The sequence below is a fragment of the Nematolebias whitei genome, chromosome 19 (assembly GCF_014905685.2).
Source record: "Nematolebias whitei isolate Nwh7 chromosome 19, NemWhi1, whole genome shotgun sequence".
Classification (NCBI taxonomy): Eukaryota; Metazoa; Chordata; class Actinopteri; order Cyprinodontiformes; family Rivulidae; genus Nematolebias; species Nematolebias whitei.
Window position 1 is genome coordinate 8675089 of NC_056516.1, and position 11197 is coordinate 8686285.

The 11197-nt window shown below is 45.0% G+C and overlaps 1 protein-coding gene across 1 annotated transcript in view; it reads right to left on the reverse strand.

The window, feature by feature from the left end:
* Positions 1–11197, reverse strand: part of trioa (trio Rho guanine nucleotide exchange factor a) — a 123076-nt gene that overhangs the window by 47023 nt on the left and 64856 nt on the right. The window contains exons 13-21 of the mRNA XM_037693755.1: positions 9593–9784; positions 9054–9223; positions 4482–4656; positions 2526–2721; positions 1907–2073; positions 1686–1805; positions 755–946; positions 526–675; positions 334–448 (exon numbers count right to left, since the gene is read on the reverse strand). Coding sequence (XP_037549683.1) covers positions 334–448; positions 526–675; positions 755–946; positions 1686–1805; positions 1907–2073; positions 2526–2721; positions 4482–4656; positions 9054–9223; positions 9593–9784 — 1477 coding nt within the window. The remainder of the gene's footprint in view (positions 1–333; positions 449–525; positions 676–754; positions 947–1685; positions 1806–1906; positions 2074–2525; positions 2722–4481; positions 4657–9053; positions 9224–9592; positions 9785–11197) is intronic.

The window sequence follows — 11197 nt, forward strand, 5'->3', positions numbered from 1 at the left end:
GATGAATGGTGGATGGACGATGTATGTATGTATGATGTATGTATGATAGATGGATGATAGATGGATGATAGATGGATGATGGATAAAGGTTGGATGATGGATGGATGGATAGATGGATGATGGATGGTTGGATGATGATAAATGGATGGATGGTGGATGGATGATGTTGGATGATGGATGGATGGATAGATGGAGGGATGGTTGGATGATGATAAATGGATGGTGGATGGATGATGGTTGGATGATGGACGGATGGATTTGATCCATCTATAGATATTCTACGTGTTCTCAAGTGTTTGCCCAGTATCCCTCAGTGTGTCGTGTGATACTCACTTTTAACCTGCTGCTCTGGCGCCTTGACGTGACTCAGCAGCCCCGGCATGTTGACGCTGTTTCGGTGCATGTACTTGAGGAAAACATCTGCATTCCTTCTGGCCAGAGTGCACGCCTGATTCAAACCAACACACACACATCAGATGTGTGACTTGCAGCTTCTCTCAGGTGTAGGGTGTGTGTGTGCGTTACCTTGAGAAACGCCTCCTTCTGCTCCAGGTGCTTGCTGATCATGGGGGTGACGTGCTCCGTCTCACAGTTGGGTCCCAGTTTGTCAGCTCCTCCGCACCAGTCCTCCTCCCTCTTGTACTCCTGCTCCAGGCTCTCCAGCACGCTGCACACCTGAACCAAGACGCACACTCAATTGGTCACACGGAGTTGTGTTTTAATGGAGGAGTCAGAAGAGCTAACTCTCGTCTACCTGCTCTGAGGTTTTGTAGAAGGCCACGGAGGCGTTGACCAGCTTGAGTCGGTCCTCCATCTTCAGCATCAGCTGCTGCCAGTGAGACGCCACGTTCTCTGCGCAGTCTCGGATCAGATCCATGTCGTAATGGTTGGCCTGGAGCAGAGCCTCTGCCTTCTGCTGGACCTGCAGGGCGCTCTGATGGGTTTTCTGCAGGGACGGAAGACAAAACAAATCAAAGCCCTTCTTGAAGAAATGTACCACCCACCACCTTTGATCAACTAAGATCATCTGAGGCCGAGAAAAGACAAAGTTGTGGCTGTTTTGGTCAAATCTCAAAAACAACATTACATGCAGTCTCATGCAATATCACAAGATACACTCAGAGCATATGTTGTGACTGACTCTCAGCTACTACCACATCAAATTATAGCTCAGTATATGTAAAACAAACTGAATTATAGCAATTTTTGTGTTCACTAATATTGATCTGCTGTGGAAACCATCTCTTGGATTGACCCCAAATGCTAATCAGATGTAGCTGCACGTCCAGTAAATGGTCCTTGAAAGTTTCCCTAAAATCTATCCAGTGGTTCATGAGATATTTTGCTAATTTAAATAGTCAATGGTGAATTTTTTAATAAAGATCCTTCAGTTTGTTAGTAATCAGAATATCCACTGAATATACATCAGCTCCTGCAACAACAGCTTTTTGGTCGACCTCTGTGAAATATACAGAGTTAAAGCCATTTTTGTGTTTTTTAAGGGCAGTTGGCTGTGGCAGCCATCTTGGATGAGGAGGCTAACTCCAATAGATAAATATCAGATATAGATTTATGTTCATTGATTACCTTTGGAAAGTTACATTAAATAACATATGATGGATTCAGAACAATCATAAGCAGCTTGAAGCTGAGCAGAAACTGAAAGATCAGGAAGAGCGCGTCACCTCGATGGCATGTTGAAACTGTTCATGTTCTCTCTGCAGCTGTTCGGCTTCCTGCAGGGAGCTGGCTGTGATCAGACCAGCGTTCAGCATCGACTCGCCGTTTCGTATCCAACCCAGAACCTTCAGCGAACAAAAGCACCAAAATTCACTCTTTGAAGAAGGTGCAGTTAGCAAGAACCGCCTGCAGGTGGCAGGCTGGTGCAGCGGTGGAGGAGTCTCACCTGCTTGACTTCAGCCTGCAGGTGTCTCAGCTGGACGCACTGCTCCAGGTGTCTGCGGTGCTGCTCAGCCGCCACATCCAGCTCCTGCTGCTTCTCGTGAAGGAACTCCAGCAAGTCCTGGACCCGCGTGGCCATGTCCACGTCCCGATCACACAACAGCTCCACGCCTGGAGGGACGCACGACTATTTCAGTCCTCAATCGTCTCAAAAAGACCAACACAATGAACCTTGAATGTTAAAGAAACTGATGTTGATGAAATCTCCCGTTGGATTCTTGTTGAAAAGCACATTTATCTCCACGTCAATTCTCTGTTTCGTGCATGACATAACTAATCCTGTGGTTTCACAGGAGGCCTATTAGCATTTTGAGTTCACAGGTGAGTTATTACAGTTAGTGAGTGGGAGCCTCTCATCACAAACTCTGCCTGCATTGACCCGAGACACCTACACAGAAAAAAAACTCATGTAGCCGACACAGAATCTGTGCAGCATATGAACAGGAGCTCTCATTCCAGATGCAGAGCAGGAGCTAATGTCGAGAACATAAGCAGAAATCAACTTCAAGCTGAAACCCGAGCCGAAGTTTTGTCTCTTGTTGTGTTTGGTGGGGTCTGCTCACCAGAGGCCTGGACTTCATTGACGTACTGCAGCAGCTCCTGGCCCTGGTGGATGACGTCGAAGGTGAGGTTGTTCATGGTGAGGGCTTTGTCGGCGTGGTGCTGAAGCTTCTGCTCGGCCAGCGTCAGGTCCTCGGTGTCGAAGTCGTTCAGCTGACCCGTCAGCTCCTCGTTCCAGGACTCCAGGTCAGAGATGATCTGACGAGGAACGAGTTACAAACAACGAATCACGCAACGCCAAAGAACAAAATCTATGGTGCACTGGTGCAACTGCATATCAAAAACAGTCATTAGGAATCAGGGTTAGGTCAATCACCACCTTAACACAATAACACAATGGGGGGGGGGGGGGGGGGTCCTGTGGCTGTGCTGTCTGAGACATTAGACCCAGGGAGGGACCCCTGTGGAAACTGGCCTGAGTTAGACCAAAAGCAATGCAAAGACCTCAATGAAAAAGAACCACAGGCAACCTTCCCCAAATCAGAGATACTGGTTTACTGGAGCATCAATGGAGGTGGGGAAGGGGCTCCTAAAGGTTCAGCCGGCCCAAAACAGAGAGTACAGGAAGACTCCTTCATGTGTTGCCACCACCTGCGGGGAGGAGAGTCGAGGGTTGGATGTTGTGCAAGGCAGGTGGTAGATGAGGAACGACTGGGATCCCATCTGCAGTAATAAGGGTGTCGCTCCGGTCTGTCATGGTAAAGAGGGAGCTAAAACAAAGATCTTGACTGCTTTACTGGTCAAACTGTATTCCAACCCTCATGTGGGGTCAAAATAACGAGATCTTGAAAACAAGCGAGTAAAACAAGATTTTTCCGTAGGATGGAAATAAGTTTAGAAATGAGGTGAGGAGCTTTTTCATCCAGGGCGGATGTTTGGTTGGTTGGATTGATAAAGGTTATGCCAAAGAAAACCCCTTCAGGTGACAAACCACTGAAATCACCTTATTTCTGGCCTTTAAAGAATATTCCAGAAAACTTGTGTTTTATGGCATTAATGTGTCTTTAATTCATTTCTCTCCAACTAAAATGATTCTGTAATAAAGTAAATATCTGTTGGCAATAATTTAGAAGTTAAATCAATCCATCCATCCGTTCGTCCAACATCTTTATCCGCTTCCTCCTTTTTGGGACGTGGGGGTCACTGGTGTCCATGTCCAGCAGTCACTGTGTTAGAGGTGGGGGACACCCTGGACAGGCCCCCAGTCCATCACAGGGACACATTGAGACAAACGAGACAAACAACTATTCACTCACTCAACTAGGGACAATTTAGAGTTACCAATCAGTCTAACATGCATGTTTTTGGTCTGTGGGAGGAAACCGGAGTACCCGGAGAAAACCCACGCATGCACGGAGAGAACATGCAAACTCCACCCAGAAAGGCCCCGGGCTGGGATTTGAACTGGCGACCTGCTCGCTGAGAAGGAACAGCTCTATCAACCGAGCCACCGCGCCGTGAATGTTAAATCCCAAATTTAAAAAGCTGTCAACAAAAATGTATGTATTTTTTACAATTGTAGATCATAAATTTTAATATCTATTAACGTTAATGTAGATCTCTTGAATTTGATCTAAAACATAGTTAACAAGGTGAAAGGCTGTTACTAGGATTTACAACAATAAAGAGAGATAGGACTGCGATGTATACATGTTGCAACAGCTTACCATACATTGTGCCAACTCAAGCATGCAGGCAGAATTAAATGCACACAGGTCATAGGGCTGAGTGACAGCTGAGCACACAAACATGTTACTGCACAATAATGTACATGAACAATGGTTTCACATCAAACTCAACAAGGTGGCACCAAAAAAAAAACAACAAAAAAAACCCAACACCTGCTTTCAGCTTAAAAGCTCTAAAGCGGCCGACCTCCAAATGCAAAATGAAAGCATGAAATGTCTTTGAATAATCCACCAGTAACATTTAGAGCATTATGGAGCTGCAACACTCACATCGATGGCATCCCTCTCGAAGATGCGGAGCTGCAGGAAAAGCTCCAGTTTGATCTTTCTCTCCTGGAAGAGCTCCTCCATCTGGGCCTGGGCCTCGTCCAGCTGCTGGAGGACGCTCTCGATGTGGTTGATGGAGCTGTTGTGGGGTGTCTTGTTGCTGGAGATGGCAGAGTCCCTGAAACACAGAAACAGTCACAATGCTGCGTACTTTAAACAACGCTGGGAATTACGGCAGCTGTTCTAAAAGCTGCTGCGTCCAATAACCTGCTGAAGACTCAAACAGGAAAAGAACCAGACCAAAACAAAAAAAATGGCTAAAACTGTTGGTCTTGAAGACTTTGAGACCAAGAATGATGGAAACAATTTCCCTCCCTTTAGATTTTTTTCTAACCTGACACAGAAACAGCCAAAAACATCCTGGCCCTTGGGCCTCCAGTGGCAGGTGATAACCAACCACCAGTTTCAACATGTCTTCTTCAGACTTCAATTCAAATTATTTAAAAAAAAAAAGCCTTCTTCTTTCTTCTTCTTTCGGTTTCTCCCTTTTTCAGGGGTCGCCACAGCGAACTGACTCGTACAAAGACTTGACAACATTTTTTATGCCAGATGTTCTTCCTGACACAACCACAGACCACCGAGCTACCACAGCCCTCTGTGTGGAGCAGAGAGCTGCTATCTAGGGTAGAGTTGTATTCGAGCCCAAAAAATCCGACCCGTCTCCAGCTCGTAGCCATCATTTCCGAACCCCACCCAACCCTATGAATTAACAGTAATTACCTTTAAAAAAATTTAATTAAGCTTTGACTGACTAGTTAACAATCGGTGGACGCATGCGGCTAAGAGGGCAGAAGATCGGAGCTAAGGGTGTGTTTGTCCTTTCATGGCCGTCAAAGCACATTAAATCCCTGCTTCTGCTGCATTCTGCATTATTCAGACACGGACCCTACTCTGACATGTCGGATATTTTGTGATCTCATCTGTTTGGGTCATCGGCCATGTGCGTCCGCTGAGTGCAGCGGCTGAATGAACGTCCGTTTCAAATCAATTGGCTTCGGTTGTGCTGGTCGCTTATTCCTGTCCCATCTGAAGCTTAACTGAATTGTTTTTACCTCTTTCAAGGTCGGTCAGCTCCCGGTCAAATCACTGCATGCGGCTGGTGATTGTATGGCAAGCCATGTTGCCATATAATTGGATCATCAAACGTGTGCATCCGCGACACAATCAAAAGCCTGACACTGGCCCGGCCTGCACATTATAATGGCCCAGCCCTGCCCTAATCCGGGTCAAGCTGGGCTGGGTCGGGCTCAGGGTTTGGGTTAGAAAACAGGAACATGCCTGCATTGGTCCTGGCCAGGAGTCCAACAGATTCTTAAAGCCACTTGAAATGACAGCTCTAACCTAGGGCGCTTGGGGGAGCAGATGGTGGGTGTTAAGTGCCTTGCTCAAGGGCCCAGAGTAGGGCAAATGAGGGTGGAGGCAGGTGTGGGTGCTTCACCTTTCCACCCACATTTGATGTTGTCGGTCCAGGGAGTTGAACCTGCGACCTTCCGATCACAGGCCCACCTTCTCTAACCTCTGTGCCACCACTCCCCTTATAAATATAAACAATATATATATTTTAAATGATTTTAAAAATGCCTATTAGGGTTAAAACACTTTCTGTAATAAGCTTAACAATCCATAAAAAACCATCAGATTCCAGGAGTACATAAAAAATTAAGTGTGTGTGAGTGTGTGTGTGTGTGTGTGTGTGTGGGGGGGGGGGGGGGTAAAAACAAAACATTGTGTACAGATGATGATTAACCAATCAGACGCAAGCATGCACCAATGTTCAGACAAGAGTTCAGTAAAGCCAGACAGTGCAGGTGAGGAGGTGGGTGTGCTCGTGATTAGCTTCAGGTTCAGTAATCAGTGACAGATCCACCCCCACGCTGGAATGCACGAAGATGACTGTGCATGTGCGCAGCTCGGTCTGCACGCACAAGCAGGAGGTGTGCAGAGTAAACCGCTGCCTCCGGGAGCCACCGCCACGCTACGAAACAGACTTATGTAAGAAATGTCTGCGGTGTTGAAGGTGGCAGAGACAGAAAGACATGGGGGGAAAAGAGGCGCCGGAACATCCCCTGCATTAAAAATAGGCTGCGACCCCCCCCCCCCCCACACACACACACACACGCGGTCCAACACCTCCTCTTCCCATCAGCCATCTTCTTTTGGTTTTTATGCACATTATTAGTGTTTTTAACATTATGGACTTTTCCTTTGCATATATTTAGCTCTGTTAACAAGTTTATTGTTGCACTGAAACACCATTAATGTTACACCGTACTTGTCCAGTCTGTCACGAGTTTTACATCCCTACGACAAACCCAAACTAGACGTTACTTCAAAATGTGTGGCTCAGTTGAGAGCTGTGGGCTAGGACTTTGGTAGCGGTACATTATGTGGTTAAAGAGGACATTTACAAAAAGACACGGTGGAAAATGTCAGCATGCACTGCAGCGGGACTCTGGCCAGCACGTGAAGAAACACAGCCCCTTTGGAGCTCTGCAGCTCATTCATACTTCACAGCTGGAGCGCGAATCAAAGTTTTAACGGGTCACAGAAAGGTCCAACTTTACAGATCGGAGTTGGCATTTTGATATTTTTAACAATTTTTACACAATTGTAGTTTAAGTTGTAGGATTCCTGGCAGATTTTAACTATGCAGCAGCTACTTTCCACTCTGTGTTTCTGTCTGCCTGCTTTATTATGAATGCCATCAGGGAGTGAACCACACAGATGTGAAGTTACCAAGGTGACCCTCACTTTTGATTACAGCTATGCTGACACCTTCATATCCATTCATCTTATTTATTCAAAAGGTAAATAGAAAAAAGCTGCTTTTCTCCTCACTTTAGTTATTTTTGCATTAATTTTGTTTCTGCGACGTGTTGAGACAAAGCCCTGTCACTGATTACTGGCACCTTTTAATCATCTTTTATAGAGTCGTTTTACACATAGCTACAGCTGAAAAGTAGCTGAAAAGGTAGAAAGAAGCTTAAACTACTAGAAGGAAGTGGAAAGATAAACCATTGTCGACTGCTTTTACAATCCACAGACTTTTCACTGCTCGTAGGAGACAAAGGTCTACAAGCTGAAATGAATGAGCTCATTGCATTACACCAAATAATCCACACAGTAAGGATTAAGAATAAGAGCTCCAAAAAGGTTGTAGAAGTACTGAGTTCCCTCTGTGGTGTTAAAATATGTTTAAAACAATACTAATAATGATAACTAGAAAAACTGCATTTCCTGCAAAAATGCAGTGTGAATGCTTACTGCTGAAGAACTTGCTGAAAAACAGCTGAAATTACCAATAAAAAACTTGCTGAAATGTAGCTGAAAGAACAATCCTAAATTAGCAGAAGAAAGCAGAAATAACACAAATTTGCTGAATTGGGTTTAAATAAGGAGAAATTAGGACAACAATTAGGAAATCAGCTAAAAAGGACTGAAATCAGCTAAAAAAAATTTTGCTGAAAAGTAGCTGAAAGGTAGAAAGAAGCTTAAACTATGAGAAGGAAGTGGAAAGAGCTGAAATCAGATTTAAAAAATGTGGAATTAGCTGAAAAAGCTAAAATTTGCATGAAAACAGCTAAATAGTATGGTAGCTGAAATAGCAGAAAAAGATGAAAGTAGCAGAAAAAAGCTGAAAGGAGCAAAACAAGCTGAAATTAGCGGAAATAAGTTAATTAGGCCGAAAGTAGCAGAAATTACCACAAAACCCCCCAAAAAACAAAACTTGAATGTATCTGAAAACAGCTGAAATTGGCTAAAAAAATTCTAAAAAGGTAGCTGAAAAGGTAGAACAAGCTTAAATTAGCAGAGAAAAGCATAAAGAACACATGTTTGCCTAATAAGGCTGAAAGAAGCAGAAATGAGCACAAAAATAGAATTTATATGAAAAAAGCTCAAATTAGCAAAACAAAAACAAACAAAAAAAATCAGCTGAAAAATAGCTAAAAAGGCAGAAAGAAGCCACAATTACAAGGAAGTGGAGAGAGCACATTTTTGATGAATTAGGCTGAAAAAACGTTGAAATGCATTCACAAAATGTGGAATTAACTGAAACAGCTTAAATTAGCATAAAACAGCTTTATAGTAGCTAAAATACAGTAGTAGAAAAAGCTGAAATTAGCTGAAAGGAGCATAACAAGCTGAAATAAAAAGAAAAAAAATTAGAAGCACAAAAATGTTTTATTTAGCAGAAATAATCTGAAAGGAGCACAAATCAGCTAAAAAAACCAGCTGAAATTAGCTGAAAGTAGCCAAAAAATGTTTAAATTTGCAGAAGGGAGCTGAAAGAAGCTGAAGCAGAACAAAATATGAAAGGAGCAATAAAAGGTTGTAAACAGATCTAAAGATTTGAATGATGTAAAATGAGCTCAATTCATTTTCTATGAGGAAAAAATGACAGAAAAGGCTAAATAACTAAATAGCTTGAAAACTGTGAGATGAGAATTGTGCTGAAAAATGGATGACAGTAGAGTGAACGCTCCACAAACGTTCACACAGTTCATGTATGTGTACCTGAGCTGCTGGATGAGGTTCTCCCCCTCCTTGATGACGTTGACGTTGACCTGCAGCATGGTCTGCTGCTGCTGGCCGAAGCGTTTGATCAGATCCTGGACGGCCTCCACGGACTCGGCGTAAACGTCGTCCAGCAGCTCCTTCTGCAGCTCCTCCAGCCACGTCCACAGCTGGAGGGAAGGATGGGCAACACGGAGGAGAAAGGTCAAGCTTTGCTCTAACAGCCATCAGTGGGTTTTACTAGAGAAGGTCAGTTTTGTTGAGTCTAAACTGAATGTGGTCACTCTGCTCACGAACAGCCACAGAAGCCTTGCTATAATAACATCTACCTCCACGTTGCTCTCAAATGTTCTCCTCTAAACCACCTAAAGAACATCCTGTCTGAGAAATGTCTTTCTGTCTCTGAGCGCGGGAATAAAAATAAAACATGCACCTCATTTAATTTTATCTGTGATGAATCCCCTAACGCTAGCGTCTCTCATCCACACACAGCCCACCATCCTCTTCAGCGTTACGTCACCCCCTCCACCCCCGCCCACCTCTTTGACGTGCGTGTGGAAGGCAACAGACATGTCCAGCAGGACTTTGCGCTGCTCCACGCGGCGAACGAAGTCCTGGATTCGGTCTTCGAGCTGGTGGGCAGCCTGGTAGATCTCCTCTGGGTCGCACTCTCCCGTCTGGGCCAGCTGCTCGGCCGCCTCCAGGAGCTTGTCGGCATTGGTGTACGTGTTCTACGGCAGAGACGAGAGACATGGGAGGACATGTTCACATCAGAAGGGTCACGAAAAGCAAGGACAACCAGCACTTTAAAGAAGGAGACAGGGGCCAAATGATAGTAAGACAGAGAAAGTGGAAAAACAAGTTGTAAAAGTAGCAAATAGAAAAGGCTACATTAAAAAGGCTGAAATAAAAACTAACGGTTTTAGATTTTGTTCAGATTTAAAGAAACAACGGGAGAATACTGAGTTATAAATAAAACTGTTGTGCTGTAAAATTACTCTTTTCTGTGAATCGTATTGAATTGTATTTGGGGAGTGGTGGCGCAGAGGTTAGAGAGGTGGGCCTGTGATCCGAAGATCGCCGATTCACACCCCTGCCCCGACAACATCAAAAAAAAAATTGTGAGTGGGGTAGGTGAAACACCCACACTTGCCCCCACCCACATTCGCCCCACTCTGGGCCCATGAGCAAGGCCCTTAACCCCCACCATGTGCTCCCTAAAAACAGGTCTCTCTTGAAAATGAGTTCTCGTGGCTCAATGAGACTACCTGTATAAATAAAGGGTAAATGAAAAAAAAAAAATTAAACTGTGGATTTGTGGACTTGGAGAAGGCGTTTGCCTGTGTTCCTCGGGGTACACTGTGGGGGGGGGGCGCTCCATGAGTATGGGATTGGGGGCCGTTGTTACGGGCTGTTCAGACCCTATACAAGCAGTGCGACAGTTTGGTTCACATTGCCGGTAGTAAGTCAGGGTGGGAGTTGGACTCCACCAGGGCTGCCCGTTGTCACCGATTCTGTTAATAACTTTTATGGACAGAATTTCTCGGTGCAGCCAGGGGGTGGAGGAAGTCCTGTTCGGTGCAATCAGGATTCCATCTCTGCTCTTTGCAGATGATGTGATCCTATTGGCATCACCGTGTCGTGATCTTCAGCTCTCACTGGAGCGGTTCACAGCTGAGTGTGAAGTGGATGGGATGAGAATCAGCACCTCCAACTCTGAGGCCATGGTCCTCAGGTGGAAAAAGGGTGGATTGAACTCTTCAGGTTGAGGGTGAGGTTCTGCCTCAAGTGGAGGAGTTCAAATATCTCAGGGTTTTGATGTTTGTTTGTTTATTTGTTGTTTCCTTGGCACCTCCTTAGGGAGGTGCTTCGGGCATGTCTGACTGGGAGGAGGCCCCGAGGAAGACCCAGGATACACTGAAGAGACTACATCTCTCAGTTTGTCTGGGAATATCTTGGGAGTCCTCCCAGAACAGCTGGAAGAGGTGGCTGTGGAAAGAGAGGTCTGGACCTCCCTGATCAAGCTGCTGCCACCGAGACCCGACTTTGGAACAAGTGGAAGATAACGGATGGATAGTTTCATGAATGCATGGATGGATGGATGAATGCATGGATGGATGGATGAATGCATGGATGGATGGATG